Raw genomic sequence first — 27999 nt, forward strand, 5'->3', positions numbered from 1 at the left:
ATTAATATCACAATGTATAAGAAATGATATCGGTGGGATAAAAGTTTTTACTATATTTTGCTATACGTATGGATACGATTAATAAGACTCGTTCAAAAGAATTGAATACGAATTATTTATTATTCGATCGTTTTTTGATTAGGCCTACTATGGATTTCATGATTTTTAAGGGGGGGGGGGGGATAGAAGTTTATACACAAGGTTTATTTATTTAAACCTATATAATATATCATGTTATTTGATTTTGAATTGATTCATATTTCCTAAAGAAAGACTATGCGCTCTTCTCCGGTCGTCCCTTTTTATGATGATGCGTCGTTTTTTTATTCTTTGATTTAACTTTGAATTTGTTGATCCATTTCTGAAATATTCAATATTGTGTTTTAAATTTTAAGAGATGAATAGCTAAATATTATAATTATAGCTACGACTTCTAAGCTGAAACTCTTGACATTGTTAAACGGCTAGATTTGAGCCTATTTTTAAAATAAGCTAAAACTGTCGAAGCCTCAGGATTTCGCTAATAGATGTCCAAACCTTTATGCCATCTATGAGCAAAATTCGGGCATGCGTAATATTTTTCTGGATAGAATATTGAGTAAGCCATTTTTTAAAATCGACTCGTGAGCTATTTAACAACACTAAGTGAGTAGACTTTCTAAATATGAACTACATTCTTTTTGCTCACAAATTTTATAAGCGCGCACTTGAATATGCAATTTTAAAAAACAATATAAATCAATCTAATTTCATTCCTTATTAAAGTTTCCTTATTGTGCGTAATTTTTTATTTAAACAAAAGTACAACGTCTATTTATTACCTCTAACTTTTTCTTCATTTTATCCTTCCACGGAAGCGCAATTCCTTTTTGATGGGAGTATATCAATCGTCCAAAATCCCTGTCTTCGTGTCCGCATATCAAATATTTAGCGCCAATCACCATGTCTGGACAAACGCAAGAGGATTCTACCCAAATATAAAGCTCGGATCCTTTATAAATTTTGATATTGGAATGGAGAAACGAATGTAGGATCTTTACCTTGAGCATGCTTATCTCGCCTTGGTATTCTTTGGACATCATGGTAACTTGCACCACTGTATTTATTACATATTTTGAATATATTTAACAAATAATAATAATACTTTTAAATGTTAATATTATGATAATTATTATTATGCATAAATGTGTAAATTCATAACGTACCATATTGATATTTATTTTCGTAAAAGAGTTGCTTTTTAAGTTTATTCAATTTGGGACACAAACATTCTATAATAATTTTTTTTTAAATGATATAATATAATTTAAACAGTGCATAAGTAAATAATAAAATGATTATTAAATTAGGAATAGATATTGTTAATTTTTTTTAATCATCAAACCCTTTACGCAAAATTGTTATAGGAACCATCTATAAAGTAACTCATAACTACATTTTTGGGAAACTAATTAAAGCCCTGAGAGGAGGTTCAATTATTTCTTGATAAACTGGTACTTTGTGTACTATTTTGATAATTTAATGAATATTCATGTTACGATTATAATCAAGCCAATGTTAAATTTTTTTTAGCCCTAACCAGGACAAAGGCGGCTCGAGGAGGCGACATCCTCGCGCTAATATATTATTTTATTTGTTAATTTTACCAACTTTTGACATTTTAATAGATAAATGCAATTATGTTACGTTATTTATATATAAAATCGATAATTTCATTTATTAAACTTTTCAGCATGGTGTATTAACTTTTAATAGAATATGATAGATACAATATTATAAAATCTAACGTAAATATGAAGGATAGCAACACTATTGGGAAAATGACATAAATGGAAATAATTTATAAAAACGATTTAGACTGTTCATTGAATTAATTTATATATTATCAAATAGTTAAAATCATATTGTTCTTGTTCGAAAAGCAGTTCTAATTTAAAAGACCGGACTAGTAGTATCAAATTTATAAAATGAATTTTCGAAAGAAATAACATATATAAAAAAAATTTTAATGTTTCAAACGATATTCTAGAGTGTCGTTAAAACTCTCGATTTAGTCAATTAAGAAAAAATTAGATTGTGGGAAAAAATATATTACCTAAGCCTGGACATTTTACCAAAAATGCAAAAGAGGACTATACCTTTGTCATCTTTTACCTAAATCTCAAGGCTTAGGTAATGTATTTTGGTTAAAATCTTGATTTGGCCTCTTTTTTAAAAATCAGTAATTTTACTAAAAATGGCTCAATAGCAATAAACTGACCCCAGGCAGAGATAAATGATCTGATCCACACTTCATTTTTTTTTCTATATTATTTACATCAAATTGGTGATTTATTTCTTTTTTAAAAACATATGTTTCCAATGTTAGATGTAATTAAATTAGCTAAGAATATATTCTTTCTGAATAATAAATTAAATTGGCGTCAACGAGTGTTGTTGAAAGGCCTGATTTTACTAAATTTTAAACCCGCCCACCCCCTGTTTAAGATTTTAGCCAAAATATTATTATGTTAGCCTAGAGATTTTGCTCATAGATGGCAGAGAGTGGGCCTCTATTTGTCACCAAACGAGGCTTACATAATATTATTTGGATAAATCTAAATCGGGCCATTTTCAAAAATCTACACAAATCGGGCTTTTTAACAATACTAGCGTGAAACGATAGCCAATCATTAAAAAATTTATTTATTAAAATTTTTATTTAATTAGTGGGCACCCTGCAAACTGCAAGAGACCAGAAGAAAATAAAATAGAACAAATGAGTAGGGCTGTGCCGATCAACGAATCTTTTACCGATCCGATATTATCCGAAGCGCAAACCCGATCCGATATTTATATCGATCTTTATTTACTATCTATCTTTGAACCAATTTCATAAATAAATCAATATTTTCTATTTTAAAAAAAAATAACTAACTTTCATAATTATTTATTTTGTTCTTTTTATTAATTTAAAAGTTAATAATCTCTATGGCCAATGTTTAAGAATGAATGCATTGTTAAACGGTTATTTAGCAGATTTTTTTAAAAAAGGCTCCATTTATTCGATTTTCAAAAACGGTTAAATCAGATTTTTACCAATATTACATAAACCTTTAAATTTCGTTAATAGAAACTCAAACCTTTTTGCCATCTGTGAGAAATCTCCTAGCTTGGATAATTTATTTTTTGACTAAGATCTTGAGTTAGTCGTTTTTTATGTCGGAGATAACGAAAAATATTATTAAATCTTCAGCTACTCGATCTTTTAAAATTTTACAAAATTTTGCTTTCTTTTATTAATAATTTAATTAGTATGAAATTACGTATAAAATATAAGAAATATAATTTATTAAACTATCATAAAAATAACCAAAATCAATTAAATAAAATATCGGATCCGATTATCCGATCTTTTTAAAAACGCGAAGGCCCCGATCCAATATTAAATATCGGCACAGTCCTAAGAATCGGCGATGGATTCAAATACATTTCAGATAAAAGGATAAAAGTGGAGTACGAGTTATAATCGACAGGTATCTAGGAAATATTTTTTATGGCAATAGTCGTAGAACTCTGCAAATTCATTTTCTTTCAGCCCTAGTCTGGCCCAAAATATTTAAGCCAGAGCCCGGCCCGAAACATTTTAAAAAAATTTAAATCGGATCCCAAATTTATGTTCTTATTTTATTCCAGGTCAAAAAATTTTAAAATAAAATAAATAAAACATTTTTATATATAAATGAAGTAAATGATTAATTACTTTGTCCTTATCACAGATGAAATGTAATTATCATTTTATTTGATTAAAACAGGAAGAAAACATTATTTTTGATGTTATTTTTTAATTTTTCAAAAATATTTTTAAAACCCGAACTTGGTTCAATTTTTTCAGTCCATATCCCGGTTTTGGGCCGAGTTGCATTCTAAATAGACTTTCCAGTGCAAACCAGCCAGGACTAATGAACTATCGATTGGGAGAAATTAAAATAGTTAATATGGGAATATCGAACATTGGGTTTTGGAAGTAGAAATAAGGGATGAAAGGACACTTTAAATCACAAGTTTTAGATCTAACAATAAGCTTTTTACTAAGAAAAATAAACGTCTAAGCATACAATAGTTGTAGAAAAGTATCATAGGTGATGACGAGAAAAGGCAAGGCTCTAAACTCAAGATATAATTCGCCATATTATTGTGCCCCTTCGAATACAATCCTCACTCCCTCCATACGCGGGTCACCTCCTTCACATGCACAAAGGCCTTCCTCGATGGTAGTTCACTTCTTTTCTAGGTCGATTGAAGATCTTCCAACAGTGCCTTCTCCCCCAACCTGAGGTGATAGCCTTAGGCTACTCTCTTCCTCCCCTATATGGTAACTGGAAATAAATAAATGGTTTGGAAGCGAAAGTATGTTAGAGTAGGATTCGTTTTCACAAAAAATTTGATGAAATTTTGTAATCCCAATTTTTAAAGGTAATGGAAGAATCTAAGTAAACAGAGAGTTAAGTTATTATGCTATTAAGGTATGAAAATGAGTAATTTAGAGCAGAGATTCAACCCGAACTTAAATCAAATCACTTAACCTTTATTAACCGTTATTATTTACATAACCAAACCTTAACTTTAAAATTCTGTCACCTAGACTTGAGCAGAACTTATAATAGTTATGTAAACAAGTATAAATCTCTCCTAAATCTTTTAGAGATCATTAACAGTCAATTTTGATGGAAAAATATTAGTTATGATCAGTAATTACTCTTAGATATTATTGTATATGGTTCCAAACTTAGTTTATAGAAGTGTTTATTTTTTGTCAACCGAATCAGAGGCATGGTTTATTTTTATCTGCACTTGAACAGAACCTATATTATTACAATTAGGTGAAAAGAAGAATGGATTTAGAACAGAGCGGTCTACAGAGACTTTGTAAGATTAAGAACATGATAGTAAATTTGGGAGACACAAGAATGGTTCCACTTGTTAAGGAGTTAAACTTTATGGTTAGCATTTTATAAGAAAGGAGATTTCGAAGAATATATGAAAGTAACTGAAATTATATATAAATTCTAAATCTTGACTCCTTTATGTTTTTAGGGTTTGTGGAGACAATCTTAGAGTCGCTAAGGTAATAGAGATTATTAGAGATGCGATATAAAATTTTAACACAGACTATTTATGGGATGTGTGGAGGCATCGTCTAGAAATAAGTCATAAGGATCTGGATTAAATCTGAAGAAGGAAGAAAAGCAAAAGAGTTTTAAGTTAGGAGATTAAAAATTGATGGTTAGATCTGGGCGTATTTGGATGAGGTATTTCTATTGCAATATGATGCTAATTTTGAAAGAGAATTGATGGAGAAAAGAAAAATTGCCTGAAGATGGAGAAAGGTGGACACTTCTTGCTAAACGAATGCTTAATAGGATCTATTTTATATAGGACAGTGTTTGACTAACAAGGAAGGCAAAGAGTCCTTGATGTAACAAAAGTGGGGTTGTTTATTAATGCCTAATTTGTAGAGATGGAAAACATTCATAAAGATTGATTTGTTTTAGAGATATAATTAAAAATGTTGTTATAAAATAAAATTAAAAGATTAAATAAAGATTAAAATACAGTTTTTTCGAGCGTTTTAAATACTGCAAAAAGTGACCTAAAATAACCTTTTATATTAGAAATATGCATCTTGTAAATAAAAAAAATCCCATTAAATATACTCAAAAATAAAAATGAATTAAATTAAATTGTAAAATTACTTTTGTCCTCGTTTACATTTTGACTAAGGTAAGCATACGAGGCCTTATTCAAAGTCTGTTTTCCATTAATTTGGGAATCTAAATCAGGTGTCGAGGGGTTGTATCTAGTGCTTCTATGCTTAGAAATTGGCTTATTTCTACCAGCATCATTATTATGATTGTCTTCATTGATGATAGATTGAGGGGATATACAAACGTCCAACTCGTATAGCGGAAATTTGTCACAATTAAGATTTAAAGGCCAAGAAATGTTGAATCTCTTAAGCAAGGGTTCGCATCCTTTTCTGACCTCGTCGCAAACATGCTTACATGGCAAGATCAAGTCCTTTGGCTCATTCATTTGGTTGAAAGTAGTAGGAGAGTGAGGGTTCTGGCTAGAAGATCTTGCAGTTATAGAATCAAAATTATAAGTCAGGCTAGGGTGGAGATTAAGGTTGTCTCCATAAGGTGATCGCAGTTCTAGGTCCAGATTAGACATACTATTGAAAGGTGAAAACGAATCCAAGATATCGTATTTAGAATTTTCGAAGTTTTTGCCGCCATCTATATTTTTGATTGATTTAAATAAATTCTTAGCATAGATGTCACCCTTAACATTTACCATATCCTTGGATGGGAAAAAGTCGTCGTGGCATATGGGAGCATAGAGCGAGCACAAGAAAAACACCAAATCTTTACTGCAGCTAGTCTTGATCAGCAGTCTATAATTATCGACAACTAATTTCGCATTACCTTGGGTGGCTTGGTTAAAATAATTTGGCATTTTCGTCGTGTTGTAAGGCAGATTCTGACAAAGAGGTATCTCAATTTTTTCGCACACTTTCCTGGGAAAATCCGAGGCCAATTTTCTTTTGGCTCGATTAATTCTGCTGTAGGGGCGGCTAAATTCTGTGAAGTGCTTGCCCTTCCGTTTTCTCCTATCCTTCAAAAAGTGAGTTTTTTCTTCGTCCCTATCAGTTTGATAATGATGATGCCTATGTAATCTAGTTGTCAGATGTAGATCCGTTGGCTGTGTAGTTTCACTAACATTGTTATGCGTTGATGAAGACGAGTTATAAGAATAGTACATACTTGATTCTGAAAAATTTACGATATAATTTAGGAGAATTACTAAATAAATACGTGGTTGAGCCATTTTTCCTTTTTTGTAGAAAAATGTTGCTTAAATTATCAAATCCTTACTAACCACTTTTTCGGGAATATTTAATTCATTTTTTTTCTTCTTTAAATATACTATATAACTAAGAATGGGTAAATAGGGTGATTTTTTTTAAATTGTACTCAAAGGCAATCGTTTTTTGAAATTTATTCTGGTTATTATTCTTGAAATAAAATATATTTATTTTTATTTTTACAAAAGCTTATGTTTAATCTATCATTTTTTCTCTCGAAACATTTTACCTCAAAATAATATAAATACTAAAAAATACTGTATCTATTGAAAACTTATATTAATAATATTATAAAAATTAATGAATTTTTTATGTGATGGGTTAAAATTTCATATAAAAAATAGTATTTTTATTTTTTCTTTAAAAAAACCAAATGAATCCCCTATTTAAAGGAAGGGGGGGGGGGATACATGAAGAAAATGAAAATACAATTTCTACAGTTTATAAGTTTTAAATTTTCATAATTTATATAAAATATTTGCAATAATTTTAATTTGAAATTTGAATTGTTAGTTTTAATAAAATTAAAGTTTTGAATTAAAAAAAAATATGAAGTATGAAATGCCTTAATAAAATTAATTAATTGGAAGTAAAATATTTTCAAAATGTAATAGAATTAATCTTCTTCCTTACAAATTTTTCAATATAGAAATTGATAATTTGCACACAAGATTTCCTTTTCTTTTCTTTTCTTTTCTTTTCTTTTCTTTTCTTTTCTTTTCTTTTCTTTTCTTTTCTTTTCTTTTCTTTTCTTTTCTTTTCTTTTCTTTTCTTTTCTTTTCTTTTCTTTTCTTTTCTTTCTTTTCTTTTCTTTTCTTTTCTTTTCTTTTCTTTTCTTTTCTTTTCTTTTCTTTTCTTTTCTTTTCTTTTCTTTTCTTTTCTTTTCTTTTCTTTTCTTTTCTTTTCTTTCTTTTTCTTTTTCAAATTAAATTATATTTTCTAATCTAAATTAATATCCTTTTCTAAATTAAATTAATTTTTATAAATTGAATTTGGTAATTAGCATAAGCAAGGTTAGAAAAAAAAGCCAATAAAATAAAATAATTTAAAAATTCGTCTATTTCGGTACTAAAAACAAACATTATCATTTTAAAATATAGTATGCTATGCAAAAATTGAAAAAGTTTTTTTTTAAAAAAACCGATATATAATAAATTCCAAAAAAAGCAAAATAAATATTCTCAAATCTTGACATAAAAAATGACAATTTTTGAAAAATATTTATATTCTTATTCTTCGTATTAAATTAATGTGCATTTGGTGAGACATCGCTGGGAGTTATAATCGAAACGAATATAAAAACAAAAAGGTTTAAAATGTGAAAGTGATTATTTATATATAATTATATTTTGGTTAAGAGTATCAAAATATTTTTGATTACAGATTTGTGCGCTCAAGAAAAAGTAGACATTTTTCTGGAATAAAGGAATGTTAGATTTGCGTAAACTTAAATTTATGCCGGTTGAAGTACGTATCTATCAAGTTGTGCCCCCCCCCCCCACCCCCATAGCCTTCGACAACTTTTTTATTTTAACAAATTAGATATATATATACATTTCAAGACTTGTAGAGGTACCATTTACATGGGGCCTAAATTTTTTTTAAAAAATTCAGTGTCCAGCCCGGATTATTATTTTTTTTGGCCCTGTGCCCCTAGCCTTATATTTTCAGACCCTGCCCAGATTTTTTTAAAAATATATTAAATATGGGCGATTTAAAATATTTGGTTTTAAAATATACGGCCAGGTTATTCTTTAAAAATTTTTTTTAGGCCCTGCCCGGGTATATTAAAAAAAATAAAATACGGTCTGTCCCGGGCTTACTGCCGCGCCTGCATGTCTCTGATATATTTATTAATATAATTTATATTGTTAAATATCTATTAAATAAACTGAAAAGAATAAGTAACATCTATAGAGATCATAGAATCATAAAATTCAAAAATATTATGAATCGGAAATAATTATTAATGTATTTAGACGCTTCTGTTATTTTCCTTCTAACATAATGTCAATCTTGGCAATTTATTTTTATTTTGCCAATTAATGTTTTTCTTTAAACTGTCTACCAAACAGGTTGAAACCCTAATAAGTGTGAAAAACACACTAATTATTGACATAAAAGAGACAAAACTTCCATATCTTAGAATGACTTTACGCCTAAGGCGTGATATCATAATTTGTATTTTGTGGCTGGAAAAATTGATTAATGAATTAATAAGTAAGGTATAATATACACAAACCAGATAGTTATAATTTCTATATTTTCCCTTCTGGCATGATGCTAATTTTGACATTTTTTATTTTTCATCAATAATTATCTTTCCCTTCAAACTATCTAAACAGAATAAAACAATAAAATGTTCTAATAATAATGGTAAGGTATAAATTCCAGATTTTTCTAAAAATTTGGCTAACTTCACGCTCATTACGTGAGGTATTAGTTTTCATTTTGTTTATAACTTCGTTTCTTTATGTGGTTTTTAAATTTGATTGAGGAAAGTACTAGTCAGGCACTACAAATTATCGCACTTCAGATATATAGTTTTTTTTTAAAAATATTTTCCATTCAAGCCTAATGCCAATCTCTTTTATCTATTGTCTACCAAACGGGTTAAATTAATTTACAATTGAGCACTAAACATTGATAAAATTTTCAGAACACTTTCAGTTGCTTTTTAATCGTAAGGTTTGTCAAAAAAATTTTTTTTACTAATAATTTTTAATTAATGCTGGATATTATAGTGTTTAAAGTCAGACACAATCCAATTGTTCAGCCAACTTTAACGGAATAAAAATAACCACGGAGAAATCAATAAAATACAATATTTTTATCGGTGAGACCAACCGAAAACCACTATATTTTTTTAAAAAAAACGAAAACATAGTAATTCTTTATTTAATATCGGTTTATTTTTGGGCCCACATTGTTGATGTATATATAAACATACAATACGGCTCAAGATACAAAATTTAAAATAAAAATAAATCTATACACTTTAAATATTTATAAAGTCCCCTCAAAGCATAATACTAGACTTTTATCAAAGAATATGATTGATGAGAAACTTCATTTTGACATAAAAAAATTTCAAAATTATTGTCTATTATTGCAACAATTTTTATTTTTTAGATAAAATTTTACTCATATTTTAAAATATGGAGATAAAGGAGGGAGAGGGCATTTTACAAAAAGGATTTTTTTTTATTTAATAAATAAACTTACTTTCTTAAATGATTATCTTTCTTTTAAAATATATTTTATAAATTTAAATTCATATATTATTAATGTTAAAATGAAGGGTTATTTAAAAATCAAAGGAAATTCCTTTGCTGGTAAAATAAATAATAATATAAATAATTATATATATACCAAAACATGATAAATATTTTACTTTTTTTTCCCCAACTATTATTATATGATATATATAATATACTGAATAAATAATTATTTTAGTATGATTTTTTTAAATAAAATAGAAACCGCATTAACACAGACTTTCATCTGTTTTAAAAATTTTGGTTTTTCCTTACTTATAATTTATTATGGCAAATATGTTCAAAAAAATATTTTTTTGAAATGTAAGTCTTAAAAAAAATGAATACAAATCGAATCATTTTAGTTGTAATGGTTTAAAAATCAATATGGGGTTAAGAGATGGGAGATCAACGATGGATATTATTTTACAATTAAATCTCTAATTAAAAATTTCACAAGAATCAATAGGCCTTACATATGGCTTTCATTGACTTGTACCAGTTAGTGTTATACTCCAGTTTCTAGGCACTTTTAATATGGCGGTGTTTAAAGAAAAAATAACGATAAAATTATATAAAAATCCTTTAATAATTTTTTATTTATTTTTAACAAGAATTGATTTTCAAAATCTTTATCAGATAAACAAGGTTTATTGATCAACACAGTTTTTTGCTGTGCTAAACACACGTTTACTGCCGCAGAGGTTGAGAGAGTTGTATTTAACAGAGTTATTAAAGTATCCAGATACAAAAATGTGGTATATGAATCTAGGTAGACTTTTATAAAATGTAAAAATGTAACTATATCTCTATCTAGATAATATTTTAGAAGTATCTAAACTATTTATCTGTATCTAGATAATTTTTAGATGATATATCTGTATCTAAATTTATTTAAAAAGTATCTTTTAAGAACTCTGACATTTATTAAAAAAGTATCTTTTAAGAACTCTGACATTTATTAAATAAATATTTTAATCGGGGGAATTAATTTAAAAATTTAAATAAAAGATCTTTATTTTTAAAAAAAACTTATATAATTATCTTTACATGAATTTTCTTTCAGATCCTCATTACTTCTTTATCAGAATTTATTCTAGTATTTATATTTATTAAGATATTTTCTCAAATCAAATACGTTTAAATTTTTTACCTTCTTTGACCTTGAATCTTATCAAGGGTCAATCACTTAAAATAAGGGCTAACAATACAATATTCATCTAAACGACTTATCCATTATCTGAAAATTTCTGTAATTCCGATTTATCACAAGTTTAATCAAATTCGTTACTATTCTCTTTTCTAAGACTATTAGTTTCACTAAGTTATGAATAGAATTCCAATTTATTATGAAATAAATCATAATATCAATATTAGATTAAAAATCTTGACTGATAAAATACATTAAAATATAAATGAAGAACTTTGGTGGTTGATATTTAAAAATTCGGCTTAATTACTTAATATAATATAAAAATAAAAAATATTTTTTCCAACTTTATTAAGAAATTTTTTTAAGTTTTGCGTCTATACTTTTAAAAATTATATATAAACACACTAGATTTGTCTAACGTTTTTTTATACATATTAATGATTTTTAAAAAAAAACAGCGTTGGGAACCTAAATCAGTACTCATTTTTTAAAAAATAGCGTTTAGGATTCAATAATTAATTTTTTAAGTAATAAAAACTTCTTTTTTTTAACATTATTTTGTGACAAAATCTTATTTCAAATTTTTTGGACTTTTTTCTAACAGCGATTTTCGAAATTTTTTCTTTTAGATTACAGATATATTATTAAAGAAAAAAAATTTGTGTTTGTGTTACATTTTATATTCATGGATTTTTCACTGAACACAAACTTTTTTTTTAAACGAGGATTTACAGCCCTACTAAACTCTGTTTAATTCCTAAACAATCAATGAGTCACAGATATAGATTAAATATTTTTTATTATTGAATCAAATGAAGATATACTATATTTACTATACTGTACTGTACTGCATTTATAATAATAAGTTTATATTAATTACAATAATATAATAATAATAAGAATACTTTTTGGACTATGAGTAACCCGATAATAATATAAAAATATATTACAAATTGCTTTATATATTATAATAAATATAGTAATACCAGAATATAATAGAAATTATAATATTTACTATGGATAATATAGTATTCTAAATATAAAAATACAGGTTATGAGAATTTATAATATATAAAATAGTATATTTTGAATATGATGTTACATATAACTTGAATTTATTATCATATTTGGTATGTTTATATTTAATTAGTCTTTATTCATCTATTTCATCTTCACTTTCATCTATTTCGTTATCCTCATGGATACTTCGATTTATTGTAATTGCACCATTTTTCACAAGAGTTTGAATGATTGAATCGGAAGAATTTAATGTATAAGACAAGTCTAGTGGAGTATGATCGTTGAAGGATTTACAGTTTACATTAATATTTTCCTTAAAAAATATAGTTATGAGTTTATCGGGTATATAGTTAAAAACTTGTTTAACGAGATAGTCAATGTTCTGAGTACACCTCCTCTCAACAGCTAAATGTAAAGGCGTTTTACCTGATTTTCCGTTCATTTTATTGACTTGTATGTTATTTATGTTGCAAAGCAACTCCAAATACATTGTATTTAAATTTGTAGAAGCCAAATGAATTGGAGATTCACCTTTTAAATATAAATATTATTATTCAAATTAAGCCAAATAAAAACAGTTATATTTTAAGTAATAAGAACCGGCATAATTGAGGTCATTAACGATTTTCTCCAATTGGTCTTTTAAAATTGGGTTAGAGATGAGCATTTGCAAACTGTTTATAGAATTGTGAGCAACGCAAAGATGCAGGGGATTATTACCTTGACCGTCTAATAAAGTAAGGTCTGAGTTTAAGCTTGTTAAAACGTTTACCACTTTTGGCATATCCAGTTGAGAGGCTAAGTGAAGTGGTGTCTGCAAAAATTTGATCCCATCAAAATTTTTTAATTAAACATAATTTAAATTTTTACCTTTTGAATATTATTGTAAAAAGTGACTAAATTGACGGCTAAGGATGGCGTTTTATTAAGAGAATTTAGTAATGTCAGGGCCACATTTTCATTCCCGTTCATTATAGCATGATGTAAGGGTCTAATTAATTTATAAAAAATAAAGGATAAGTCTATAAAAAAAAGAATAATGGTGATAATTTAATAAATATATAATTAAAAATAAAAGTAAACGTGTTCCCATCCACATCGGGCAAAGCTATGTAATGCGAAAATAGCGATAAAAATGGTGCTAAATCTCCAAAGGTTGCATAATCTACAAGTCCCATTAGTATTTCATTCCCCTTAAGGCTTATTTTTGCCTTAAGAATTGGTGAGGCAAATTGTATAATGTTGCTTTCATCGTTTTCACTCCTGCTATTGGTAATTAATGTATGAACATTATCTTCAATTCCAGAATCCACAGAAGAAGCATATTCTGAAATATCACCTTCTCTAGACATAGAACTGATTGGCGGAGTCAACTCATTTCTACTGTCGATTAAATTGAGATTACTCATGTTAGTAAGCATAATCGAATGATCGTCAATTTGTTGAGGATTAGTTGCACTGTTAGATGGCAAAATAGGTTCTAAACCTGGAGGTATTCGAAAAATTTAATTAATAAAGAATAAATTATTCTTAAAATTTTATAAAATAATAAAAAATCTATACATTTTATGTAAAATTATTTTGATGAAATATCATTTATTTAATTGTGAAACATCTAGCTCTTAGCAGAGGAACGAAATCCGACTGTCCATTAGATTCTGGTATATAATCGTTATCGTATTTAGTAGCTTGTTGCTCACTTGTGTTGTGTCCGCTAATATTTCTTACAGTGATATCAGTTGAATATGGAACATTTGGGAACCCTGATGCTAATAAATTAAATAAATTAATAATCCCCATTAGATATATATATTTTATGAATTCCTATGATACATTTTGGAAATAATTTTGGGATTCTTACCAAATAATTCAAAATTTGTATTGTGAAAGATTTCTAGATTCTGACTAGGTAATCTTTTTTGTAAAGAATCTTTATCGATGGCATCATTATCAGACAAGTGGTTCCATTCAGTGTAAATAGGAGAGTGATTATTTTTATTATTATATTGGTTTATTTTATTGTAATAATGCGTTTCTTTGGATTCTGGAGATTTCTTACTAAAATTAGATGAAATGCTGTCATCTATGTTAGAGGAGTTTCTGTTTTGGACGTTGTGAGTATGGTAGTTTGTGCTTTGATGGCTGTTATGTGTTGAAGAGGATTTCCCTGAGAGAGGACTGTGGATTTCGCTTGTATAACTGTTGCAACAAACGCTGCTTCTATTATTTTCACTCATGGATTGGTTATTGTAATTATTTATATACTGGTCTTCTTCTAGAGATTTTGAATCGATACTACTCATATCACTAGAGGTTGCAAATTGACGCTTGTCTGTATCCATATCTAAATTTCTTTTTACACTCCTGGAAATGGGTATAATTTTTTCGGAATTGAATTTGGCTGGATAATTAGTGACCGTGTTAGTTAATGGATTTGAAATATTAGTATGTTCTTTTCTATTACATTTAGAATACATGTCCCCTCGACTAACACTGAAATCTTTGCCATTAATATTTTGAAAATACACATTGTTTTCACTTAGTGACGACTTAGCATTGTTGCTAATTTCGGGAACTCTTACCCCATTCTCATTTGATTCATTACCGCTGGTACATTCGTCCATAAAATATCGACCTGACGAATGAATTTGCGACGTATGATGCAGCTGCGTTAAATCATCTGCATTATTAATGTCCGCAAGAGGATGAGGAGGATAATTATGAGGTTGAAAAAATGTGGGGTGATAAAAATACTGTTGTTGATAATGATGGTAATTAATATTAATATTGTTAGACTTTTCCGTGTTAATGGTAGGTGTTTGGGCTATATCAATCATTTTGTCAACGGAAGTGATTTGGGTGATAGGTTGATTAGATGTTTGTCTGTTTAAATGAGAATCTATGGGGAGTTGATCATTTTTACAATATTTCTCACCTTGATAAATAATTGGTTTCGTTTGTCCGCCATCAGAAATGATAACTTTAAGAAAAAATTGATTTCATAATATAAAATATATTCTAATAGTGGAAAGAGATATAAAAAGACAAATCTTTTGATTTTTACATATTATGTTCAAATTAGAAATCCATAAATGTTGATTAAATTAATTTAAAGGCTAATTTATAAACTTAAGGCTAAATATTTTTTAAAAAAATTTTAACATCGATATTTACTTTCATCTTCTTGTGCATTATTTTTAGGCTTAAAGGATAAACTATTATCTTTATCTTTGTTATTTGATGGCTTGTCAGCTTCGGTGTTAAAATTTGGGTCGTTCCCGGAAAAATTCTCAATCATGCACAGAGCGTCGTTTAAAATTTCGAGGTCTGTCATTGAAAGCAAAAATTTTTGCCTTTTTTTCCCCACGTGTTCATCGTCTTTAAATATATAAAAAAAGGTTCAAATAATTAAATAAAACATCAAAGTGTTATTTAGATTAGGTTGCAAAAAAAGTTTGAATTTAAAATCTAGTAATATAAAAAAAATTCTTACACAAAGGAACGGGTCTAAATGTAAAAGGTTTTGGTTCACTCGTTAATCCATCCTTTTTCTTTTGAAGTTGTATAAAAACTCGAGCAGGTTTGGACAGATTTTGGGTTCGAAAAGGCGGGGTTCTAAACACGATAGCATACTAAAAAATATAAATTTAAAAATATGCTATTATCTAAATGTCTTAAAAATTATTTTCGCGCCCAATTTCAATTAACGGAACGTATGATTCTCATTTTTAAATCAATTAAATCCAGAAATAGAAATTTAGTTTATGAAAGGGAAAGTGTAACTGTTAATCTAATAGCCTGTTTCCTTTTTAATTGAAGAAATTGGATAGAAATAAATATATTTTATTAATTTGGGGTTATATTTTAAAATTATAATTTTACCAAAATATAATAAATAATTTTTTCTAAAAATGCTAATACTTGTCTTAATCTTATGCCAAAGCAATGTTTGAAAAATAATATAAATAGACTTCAAAAACAGGGAAAGGTTTAGGATTTCATGCGGGCATTTACCTGGTTTCATTCTTATGATTAAAATATTACTCACAAATATTAAAAATATTTCGCTAATTTATGCCTAGAAAAAAAACGTAATGGTATGCATAAGTGATTTCTGTTTTTTCAATAAAACCTACAAACAAATTTTTCAAATAACAATATTTTAATAACAATTTTCAATTTTAATTTGAATAACTTTAACTTAAGTATTGTTCATAAAGGTGATTGATAAATTTAATCTGCATTTAAAAAGTATAAGCCATATAAAAGACAATTAAAAATTAATATAATTGCTTTAGGGATGGGTCAACGTAACTATATTTAATATTTAAAAAAAAATGGATTTTACAACGAATCGAATGGCCTGATGTAATAAGGATTTTTTAATTTTATTTCTAATTATGATTATCAACAAATTTCTTAAGCCCCAGCCCTAAATCTCTATGGATATATGAAGTATTATAACTTGGAGGTAATTTGAACAATGAGAAGTTCCGTATAACTTAAACTCATGGATAATGAACAAATTCATGAATTACGCATTATATTTTAAAAAATAAGATGGTGGTGATGATGAATAAATATAAATATGGTTATAATAGTTAGTTATGATAAATTACAGATTTAAAAATAATATAAAAAATCGTATAATAACCTGTTTGTGAACATCGTGTATGCTAAATTTTCCATAATCGTGCCAAATTTCCTTGCCTTTTTCATCCAGTTCAAAAAATCTGATAGATATATCATCTGATACAATGTAAATTATATTATTAATATCTATATATCACCGTATTTTTGAATTTTTTTTTTATAGAACATTCATCTAACTTGTTTCCACCCAGAATTAGTGCATAATTATTTGACTTTGTGAGTGGAAACATATATTTGTTATTAATTTAAATTACATATAGCCGAATAGGGGCGATGCACTCCAACTAGTCTAAATTAAATAACAGATTAGGACTATCTAACACTTCATATCTCAGATAACCGGGAGCGCAGTTTTAAAATTTTTTATTGAAGTAAAGAATAATAATACAGTAACAGACATCTATAAGCTATCCTATCGGCTTAATAAAAATAGTCCCCTATTATCGGGCATCATTATTCATAAAATATAAAATATAGATAAAAATGTTAATTTTTCAAAAATAATTTTGGGTAGTATAACCTTTTACATATAAAAAGACTTTAAAATTATTCAATTATCACCATCCATTCAATAAATAAATATTTTTAATACTATTCAAATTTTAATGATTTTTAAATTTTCTTTGTATACCTTTAAATTAATTAAATTTAAAGATCGTACAAAACTTATAAATCAATTTCACTTAATTTTATATGATCTGGATAAATCAAAACTATAGAATTTTATCCTATAATAGACAACTATAATAAACTATTATTTACTTTTGACAGAAAAATATATAATTAAAAATTTTTTTTACCCTTACAAATAGTGCTGTAAACGTTACTACAAAAAAGAAACGCGTTACCGTTACTCGTTACATCTGAAAAAAGGAACGCGTTACCGTTGCTCGTTATCCAAAAAAGGAACGCGCGTTACTGACTTTTCAAAAAAGTAACGGGCTACTCGTTACTTAAAAAAATTAAATATACAAAAATAATATTTATTTTTTTCTGACAATATATAATAAAATAAAACTATACAAAAAGAATATATAAGATCGTTTTATAAAAAAAATATTCATATATTTAATTATAATATAAATAAAATTATACAAAAATAATATATTATAAGATAACATCTTTATGTAACAATTTTTTATTTATTTTTAGCAACAATTGATTTCAAAATTTTGATCAGACAAACAAGAGCGCTTAGTGCTCAACACAGCTGGGGGATGTTATATATAGTATTATAATAATAAATATAATCTATAATTAAATTCTCTGTAAAATTTTGTTATTGGATAAATCCTGGCTACACCACTCTTTCATATTTATTTATTATAACAAAGTTTTTTAAAATCACTATTTTTTATTCTTTAAATTTATTAACAATTATAGTCAAACCAATAGCAATACTTAAACAAGAAATAGAAGATATAAAAAACTCAATATAATACTTTGAATCAACACCAATTTTTGTTAATTTTGGGTTTTTAATGTTTGTTTCCAGCCCAATACTGTAGTATAATTTAATTGCTTATATTTAGGGCTGTGCCGATCCACATATTTTCACCGATCCGGCTCCAAAACTGATGCGATACTGATACCGATCCGATATTTATTATACCAAATGTAATTAAGAAATCAATAATTTTTATGCAAAAAATCAAATTATGCATTTATTTTAATTTTTTTTATTTATACAATTAAGACTATAATTTAAAAAACATATATTTAATAATATATCCATTTTAAGTTGGTATGAATTATAAAATTGTATTTAATATATAAAATTATAGTATATTAGATTTTATTTTAATAAATATGAGAGCCTCTAGATTTTCTGGCGATAAGCTTCTACGATAAAGAGTATCAATATCCCCTGCCGTACTGAAGGTAAACTCAGATGATTCCACAGATAACGCATTTTGCAAAATTATCTTTGTCTTTTGTAAAATATTTCCACAATTCAGATACCATATTTTAAAATATTCTTTCATTTAAAGTATAATTACTAAAATTGGCGTTATTATTTAAAAAGCTTTAAATAATTAAAACTTTGGGTGTTCCCTTCTATTTTAATAAAAAAAACTTTTAAAATACTATAAATCTATTTTAAAAAAGGATAAAATTTAAAGGATGTTGTGCATTTGCATTGTTTAAAAAAAATAATTAAGAAAATAATATAATAATGTAAAATAAATATACATAACATATCGTATCTGTTTTTACAGGTATCGGCCCGATCCGATATTTTTGGAAAATTCTAAATATCGGTGCCGATCCGATATTTTATATCGACACAGTCCTACTTATATTTTAATTTTCATGATTAAGCTGTTCAAAATATTATTCTATTATTAAAGTAATATTTAAAATAATGATACAATAATTTATCTTTTTACCTTCAAATGCTTTTTTAAGTTTGAACTGCTGGACATTGAGGTTGAAATATTTGTGTTGGGATATAATTTACATTTCCAAAGTGTAGACTTAGTACCATTAATTTTCTTTATTGGTTTAAAATATATTTCAAATTGGGGCCAGGGAAGGGTTAAATCATCTTCATCTGAAGAAGTAAGTAATGGACATAATATACTTAAAATAAATTATAAGAATAATAATATCTATTAACATTTACTTTGAATTTTGATTGAATATTAATTTTGACATAAAATTTAACAACGAGAATTTAAAATAAATTGAAGGCAGTGGTTGATATGAATTAAAACTCGGATTAAATTATTTATATTAATAATTAAAAAATAAATAAAAGTAATTTAATAATACAATAAAATAGGTTTTTCTTTTTGTTGATATTTTTTAAGAAAAAATATAAAGTATAACGAGTAACGTTTTGCGTTACCGTTACTCAAAAAAAAACGCGTTACCGTTACTCGTTAGCTCTAGAAGAAGGTAACGAATGGCGATCCTTTTCTTCAAAAAAAGTAACGTAGTTAGTAACGACGTTACTTTTTTGACGTTACTTCACAGCACCACTTACAAGTATCAAAATTTATTTTGTAATTTTTTTTATATTTTAATTTGTAATTTCTTTTATAAAAAAAGAATAAATCGTTCGTTCGTTCTTTCTTTTGAGTAGGGCATTATATGAAATAATAAAATTTTTCTTTACAAGTAATATGATCTATTACCTTTTTGAACTCTTTCACAGAGGAGAAATATTTCTTCGTTTCCAACACAATAACCGGCCTGTTTGTCCATGCGACATATTTTGAGCGCCGCTGTATTGGGAGATTCTATATATATATATATATATACTTAATATATAATTTTGAAAATATGGTATATTTTGTGTCTTACAAATAAACCAAAACCAAATTTTGTTTTATATTTAAAAAAATTGTAATTTAGGTATATATGAATTACTGCTATCGTATACAGGTTTGGATAACACGGGTGGAATAGGAATTTCGTGGCCTGAGGAATCAATTATATATGACTGAAAGCATAAACGAATCACGTTTAATTCCATGGTCTTGGCATTTTCCTCCGCATTTACACGTATCATTTGTCTTTCTGCTTCTAAAATACAATAAATAAATATCAATGAAGATTTAAAATTTTGGTTTAGGGATACTAAATAATTATAAAGCCATCTCAATGTTTTCTAAAAAATGTTCAAGTTTAGCAATCATTTTCAGCGACAAATATCAAAGATCCGCAGACCCGTACCAAGAGTTTCAGCAGACCACAAATTTGTATTTTTCAAAAAAACTGGGCCCGGGCTTAGATTATAATTCTAGGTCAGGCAATCTTAAAATCACATAAGCTACATTTTAAGATATTTAAAGATTTCTAGATATGTTACATTTGTGTTCGTTTAAATTTGTATTTAATAAAAAGTTACAATTAATTAAAATATACCTGATAGATCGTAATTAGCGCTATGCCTGTCTTGACTCATTATCTTTTGCATCCTATATTCTTCTTCAAGTCTCTCTTGCATGATTTGCGGCACTTCTTTCTTGGGAACGTGAAGTATCCCCAAATTTTGAAAACTTTTTAAAGGTAAAAAAATTTTTACACAATTTTACCAAAGTGAGATCAAAAATAATTTTATTATGCCAAAAAAAAAATATTTGGGTATAATAAATAATTTATGCCAAAATTTTAAAAGCTAGATTAATTTTTTTTAAACTTAAATATTTTGGACAAAAAAAATTTAGTCTCAAGAATATATATATTCTTAGATAAATTTAATGAAGCTGTCGAAAATTTCAGATCATATTAATTATATCAGTTTTAACAGGCCTATGCATACACCCCACCAGTATTAAAGGGTTAAAAATAGGTAATTAGAATGATAAGAAGGAACGTATTTATATATATTAAATGTATCATTCTGTTTTTTTTTTCAAATAATTTACCAAATTGTCATTTCATTCTCTGGTAGAATTCTGACCTGACAACTTCCATCATCACAATTTTTCCCTACTAATTTATGAACATGTAGCCTGGGCTCGGGTTCATTTGTCATCAAAGTAACTTCTACTCTAGCGGGCCCAAGATAATTTTCAATCTATATTTATTTTTTTCACAAAATAAATGCTTCTTAATTTATTTCATTTCCAAATTTGATTTTTTTTAAAATCAATATTATATCATCCATTTTTTTAATTTAAATTTATACTTAAAAAAATAAGAATATGTTCACTTCACCATTAAGCATATTTTAAGAATATCATAACAACCTAGGTAAAAATCTATAATAATAAAAAAAAATCCAAAAGGGATGTTAGCTACTTTCAATTAGAAGAAAAATTAAGAAGGGTTAAGATGCAATTCTATCATTAAATTATTTTATTATCTTAATGACAATTCACAATATTATAATATTCCATTGATGAGATTTAATATTAATTTTAAAAATAAACTCTATACTTATACATTATTTATGATGAATTTTTTAGACTTAAATAAATAATATTTACTTATAATCAAAAACGGAGAAATATTATTCTGTCCCGTTGTGTAAAGTAAACAATCTTCTTCTTTTTTTGCTAAGTTAACTGATTTCGAAGTAATTATTATTTATAAACAATATTTGTTTATTTATCTTCTTATTTCTTTTCTTTATAATATTTCCTCCCTTTGAGTGTTTTTTTTTAAATATAGTATTTTTTACACCGGGATCTAGAAGGGAACGTTCCGAGAACGGAAGTTTGAGAACAATATTCTGGAATCTTCCCAGAATGGCCGGAACGTTCCTAAAAATCTATCAAAATTGTAATATGGAAATGATATAAAAAAGAGACGAAAAATTTGGATAAATATAAATTGTAAATCAATCTAGCTGGCGCATATATAAATTATTATTAATCTTATTTATAAATATTTTATATAATAAAATCACATAAAAAGAATACTATACTAGCAAGCAAGTAGCAAATTAAAGAAATTAAAAAAAGGTAAATTTAATAAAAATAAAACAAAAATACAAAGAATATGGACTATTTTGGGTTAAATTAATTAAAAAGTGATGAATAAATAAAGTAATATACATATTTATTTTTAATTTAACATTGCTCTATAAATATTTGATCAAACTTTAAACAGTTATTATTTAAATTTTTATTCTATAAAATTAATCTTATCTTATATAAAATGAAATTTTAAATGGGCATATTTATTTTTGATATAATAATAATAATAAAAATGAAGATCACCGGAAAACATCGCGAAAGATAATTTATTAAGACACATTAAATAAATTATAAACAAATGAAGCGTTACGTAAAAATCAATTTTAATTTTTTTTTCTTAAATTTAAAAACGCTGTTTTATTAAATTTTTCTCAGCCAATTGTAAAATTGGTTTAAAAGTGATTTTGAGTTAATAACATAAAATCGATAGTCTAATAGTATATTAATATACATAGCACATAAAAATTTTGATTAGGAACTTATACCTCTTAATGTAAAGAAAAATTGTTTATTTACTCTCGATGCTAAATTTATTCGTTTTTTAAAACGTAAAAACATCTTATTTTATACTATATATAATATATATCACAAAATTTAAAAATTGAATGAATAAAAAAAAACCTCTGGGGGAAAAAAAATCTAACAATTTTATTTGAGGTAAAAAGTAAATACAAACTTTAATAGTGGGATATTTTTTGTTATTCCTTTGACTGGTTTCAGCCGGTAAGCCTCCATGAGCTCCAGCCTCGCTTTTGTAACGAAATCTAAAGCCTCTTTCCAAAGGTTGTTCCAAGATTTTCAGGTAGGGTTGAGGGAAAGAAGATCCTGGTCGCATTCTATGTATTCGAAAAAAGATATAATATATAAGGTCTATGCGTGGCGTGTACGTCATTATCTACAACATTATATCATAAAATTTAAAAGAACAAAAAAATAGAGAGTTTCTTACGTAATAGATTGTATTTTATAAAAAAAATTGGGGCAAAAATTTAAACACATAGAAATACTTTTTTTCTTTATATAATTTCATAAATCTTGAATTTATTTGTATATCACCTTATATTAATAATGGGTGTCTATTTGATAATGAACCTTTAATTTTAAATATGGCTATAAAGAAACATTTATAAAATTACATAATGTTAAAGGAAGTAATTAATAATAGTAAGTGAGGCTTATTATAAGTGCTTTTAAATTGAGCGTTTCTAATGTTTAGATTAAAATAAAATACAGTTTTTCAAATGATATCTTTCTAAACGGCGAAGTTTTAATCTTGCGTTAAAAACTTCATTTATTTGAGTTAATATAAAAAAAAATTCACGAAATACCTTTCCAATTTGAGTGCATTGTCACCCCTTATTAGCAAAAGATGTATTTATGATTAAAAGTTTTCATATTAAAGGTTTTCCAGCAGCCTTAACTGTTAAAAATTTTTGTTTATATCTTTTTATACTAAAAGATTAATTTTTTCAATCTAATCTAATATTCCATTGATTCGATTTATATTATTTTCTTAAGTAAAACTATAGAAGTAAAAGCTTATAATATTATAAAGAGCTAAATTAAACAATTTATAAAAAAAATCAAAAAATCTGTAACTTGTAAATGGAGAATGATTAATTCAAGATTTCATTTTGTATCAAAACTTATGTTTTATTTTAAAGCAAATCTTAGAATTTCTATTTCTATTTCAATTTTAAATAATTATATAATTTTATGTTATGATAATTAAAATTATAAAAAATATATATATAAGAATTACTTGGCTGGCATTCTCTGTACACTATCTATCAATAACGCTCAATAAGAAACAATTTAATTTTTTTTAAAATTTTTTAAAATAAAAACAATTTTTATATTCTTTAAAATCAAAATTTATTTATCAGCCTATTAATATTATTACGTTTTTTCCTTCTACGAAATAATGTTTAAAATTCTCTAAAAATAAAAATTAAATTATACTCATCAATTATAAGACAAACATAGGTAGATAAAAAGATAAACAAAGTGTATACGAGAAATAAATAATAAATTCTTTCGTGATATCTTTTTGAGAGAAGATGAGATTGATTTATAAAATATTTATCAACAATTAAATATAGTGTTTTATTTTATTAAATAACATAAATATATTGCGCCTATTAAAACGAGCAAATAAGACAGTTAAACCCTGAAAAATATGAAGAAATTACTTAATATAATTATTTATTAAGCATAATTAATATTTTTTTAAAGTTAGAAAGAAAACACATTTTCTATGCCCTCATTCTATACCACCCCCTCTCAACCTTCCCTTAAAGATTTGAGAAGTTTCGAATATATGATAATTAATTAGTATACTTTAAAAATTCTTCAAAATAAAGGAATATAAATTTAATAACTAAGAAAAAAATGGAGTTCTTAACCCGGCCAAAGGGTTGCAGAAAGCGAGCCTAAATCCTCCCAATAAGGCTAATTAAAAGCCCCCACCCCCTCAATATGAAATTCCTGTGTTAGATTATAAAATCCTTCTAGATTTTTTTAAAGTTAAAATAATAGTAAAAGTTGATTTTATTAAGATGAATAATTTAATTTATGGGTGTATAATGAGATAGGATCGTATCAATTTGTGTTATGTCAAAAAATGTCATAAAATAATTTTGAAAAAGATAAATTCCATTTCTTGTTCGAAAATGTAATTTTGTTAATTGAACATGTTTTGATGTTTTAGGGTACATGTGTATTTTTAACTATTTATTTTGTTTACCTAACAAACGAAAAACGCGAATCAATTTTTCTTAAACAAAAACTCCAATTAGAAATTTTTAAACATAATTATACCTGTTTTTTAGGAACATTTTTACTATAAGCTCTTTTTAGAGCCATCGATATTTTTAAAATATACATTCACTTTTAATATATATTCATCTTTTATTTTTATATTTTGTTTACATGTTTTAAAGATAAATGAATAATAATTAATAAAAATTAAAAAAAAAAAATGGAATAAAATATATTTGTTTCTTAACCTTTTGATAACAACTAGTTTATTTACTATAAATGGGTTTGTTAAAAATATGAACACAATTATTTTCGGATAAGAAATTGTATAAATTATTAATAATAATTTTTTTTTAAAATAACCGGCACTCATAGGTTGATTGGCCATAAGACTAAGAGGACAATTGACCCAAAGATCGCTAGAAATTATTAAAAGTTACATAAAAACAGCATTGACATGAGGAGAGGGAAAATAAGCTAGAGAATTAAAATTTATATATTTTTTATCACCATTAATTTTTAAAATTTTTTAAAAAATATTATAAATAAATTTAATAAGGGAACTGAAGTTGTTTAAAATCTGAAATTTTAACAATCTTATACCCCCAACCTGGGAATATAGTACATGCATCCATTAAAAATGGGAGTGATGAATACCATGGTTATAACAATATTTGCTTTTTTAAAAACATATAAAATTATTAATACCATCCTATAAAATGCCAATAAGCAAATTTTAGGAGTGGAGCTGAAAAATTAAGAGGAAAATATTGCAAGCTATAAAGTGCATGCTTTTGATTCAAAACAATTTGAATTTTTTCTCTAAATTCAATGCAAAGTACTTTTACCTCGAAGAAGCAACAACATCATTTTTTTTTATGTTACAGAAATCTACCACCCTTTCAAAAGAAATAGACGATCTTAAAAAAAATCTTTATTTTATTAGTTTGATCATCCTCTCATCCATAAGAAAATAATTACAAATTTATTAAAGAATGGAAGTTATCAATCTCCCGATTCTGAAATAATAAAATCATGTCAAAAATTGGCCTCCAGTTACACCGTGCTCGGAAAGTGTTTTCTGGTTATCAATAGGCAGGGGCGGACTGGCCATTAAGCCTAGTGGGAGAGAAAAAGTCCCACGAGGCCTCGAGATTACAATAAAATCGGAGGCCTTAAGAGATTTTTTTATAAAATATTTTTTTATTATTATTAAAAAAGGTTTCAAATTATGAATAAATTTGGAAGGAGCAGCAAATAAACTGAATTCGTTTTTTGCAAACTTAAATTACGTGAATATCAGATAGTATTTATATTTGGTGTTGAGGACTATTTATTGAAAAAAAAAATTTATAAAAGGATATTGATGTGGATATAAAGTGTGACTAGTTAATAGGTTCAAAAATCATTTAAAAAATTTGTAATATGCGATGTTGAGCACGTCAAAAGACATTTTTTTAGATTAAACGACAAACGTGCGCTAATATAACCACTATAAGTGTGCACTACATATATAGCAACAATTTTGAAACGAAAAAGAATTTTGATGCTAAAGTTTTATTAAATATACAAAAGGACAATTTTAACATTAACATTATTAAGGGCTCAAATATTTTTGAAATAATTGAGCCCTATTAAAATATTTATAAACAAGAAATTTAGGCATCCTAACAGCGTGGAGAAAAGTCGAATTTAAAAACGGCTAACTCAATGTTTTATCCCGAAAAATATTAAGGAAACCTGAAGATTTTGCTCATAGATGGCACACAGGTTTATACATAGCGATATCACAATACTTAGGCAATATTTTTCTGTCGAAAATATTCAGTTGGGAGTTTTTAAAATCGGTTCAAATGAACCGTTTAACAACATTATTCGCCTAAATGATGCTTTTAAATCTACCGAATTGAGGTATATAGTGATATATCGAAATTTTTTAAAAAAAATTAACATCTTCTAGCGGGTGTCCAATATATCTATTGACATATCAGCAGAAACAAAGAGTGAAGATAAAAGAAATTTAAGCCTATATGAGAAAAATTTGCAGTGTTGGTAGCCAAATGCCAAACAAAGTGGAAGCAAGCATATCTGCACAAATCAACTTATATATTGAATACAAATATTTCAATATTTTACTTTATCTTTTATACAAGTGAGTTGTGTACGAACTTAGGGTAAATTAAAAAATTGCTAACCTATATTGTTCAGAATAATCTAAATAGAAGTCTTTTTAATTATGGCAGTTGGAATTAGAAAGAAAAGTAAAATTTTTGATTATTTGTGTAAATTTTTAATCTTTGTCTAATTTATATAACGATAAATTTTCGATATCAAAGACAAGTAAAGAATATCTCATAATTCTTGTTATTTCGGCGACTGAAAGGAGATATCTTAGCTATCCTCTCTTCCTAATATTGGAAGACTTTTTTCCTATCACGGGTCTTTCTCTTAATATCTTTAAATATGAGATTTGATTAGCTTCTCATTTCTTCCTCCCATCTCTCATCCATTCTATGCTATCTCCGATTTCACTCATCTTTCGTAGCTCATTCTCTCGGCACCATAAAAAACCTAGAACATTTTTTAAAATTATATTTGTGTATCGAATCGAGAACACTCATTGTCTTGTTTTAACCACTCCAATTTAGCAAATTAAGATCACCCCTTAAATTAAAGTTGTAAATTGTAAATTCAAGATTTCATTGATTTTCTTATAAATTAATTATACTTTTGTAGCCAGTATTCTTTCTTAAGAGTATATTTATGAACACTTTATGATAAAGAAATTTAAAAAAAGTAATTGTATATTGCTATTTT

General features: G+C 26.3%; 2 protein-coding genes across 2 annotated transcripts; both read right to left on the minus strand.

Moving 5' to 3' along the window:
- Nucleotides 1-25: 25 nt before the first annotated feature.
- LOC135926407 (secreted frizzled-related protein 3-like) lies at nucleotides 26-6819 on the minus strand. Its single transcript, XM_065462274.1, has 4 exons — nucleotides 5736-6819; nucleotides 1206-1271; nucleotides 822-1096; nucleotides 26-361 (listed from the first exon to the last, which is right to left on the minus strand). Exons 1-4 carry the CDS (start codon nucleotides 6802-6804, stop codon nucleotides 275-277), a joined length of 1497 nt encoding a protein of 498 aa, XP_065318346.1. The 5' UTR covers nucleotides 6805-6819; the 3' UTR covers nucleotides 26-274.
- Nucleotides 6820-12470: 5651 nt separating this feature from the next.
- On the minus strand, nucleotides 12471-24258 carry LOC135926993 (nuclear factor NF-kappa-B p100 subunit-like). Its single transcript, XM_065462927.1, has 16 exons — nucleotides 24185-24258; nucleotides 23099-23258; nucleotides 21367-21518; nucleotides 20864-20997; nucleotides 20366-20521; nucleotides 20131-20235; nucleotides 16992-17086; nucleotides 15831-15969; nucleotides 15512-15715; nucleotides 14199-15317; nucleotides 13951-14106; nucleotides 13421-13823; nucleotides 13208-13328; nucleotides 12938-13151; nucleotides 12696-12868; nucleotides 12471-12650 (listed from the first exon to the last, which is right to left on the minus strand). The coding sequence occupies exons 1-16, from the start codon at nucleotides 24193-24195 to the stop codon at nucleotides 12471-12473; spliced, it is 3522 nt and encodes a 1173-aa protein (XP_065318999.1). The 5' UTR covers nucleotides 24196-24258.
- Nucleotides 24259-27999: the final 3741 nt, after the last annotated feature.

Source organism: Gordionus sp. m RMFG-2023, chromosome 3 (assembly GCF_954871325.1).
Source record: "Gordionus sp. m RMFG-2023 chromosome 3, tfGorSpeb1-WG-v2, whole genome shotgun sequence".
Lineage (NCBI taxonomy): Eukaryota > Metazoa > Nematomorpha > Gordioida > Chordodea > Parachordodidae > Gordionus > Gordionus sp. m RMFG-2023.

Excerpts from the sequence above, each read along its gene's own strand:
- LOC135926407 (XM_065462274.1), bottom strand. The coding sequence starts at position 6,804 with ATGTACTATTCTTATAACTCGTCTTCATCAACGCATAACAATGTTAGT. Across the intron at positions 1,272-5,735 it reads AAATGTAAACGAGGACAAAA|AATGTTTGTGTCCCAAATTG; the intron begins GTAATTTTACAA and ends AAATTATTATAG. Across the intron at positions 362-821 it reads AAATGAAGAAAAAGTTAGAG|AAATGGATCAACAAATTCAA; the intron begins GTAATAAATAGA and ends TGAATATTTCAG.
- LOC135926993 (XM_065462927.1), bottom strand. Across the intron at positions 13,329-13,420 it reads CCCGATGTGGATGGGAACAC|ACCCTTACATCATGCTATAA; the intron begins GTTTACTTTTAT and ends TAAATTAATTAG. Across the intron at positions 13,152-13,207 it reads TTTACAATAATATTCAAAAG|ACACCACTTCACTTAGCCTC; the intron begins GTAAAAATTTAA and ends AAATTTTTGCAG.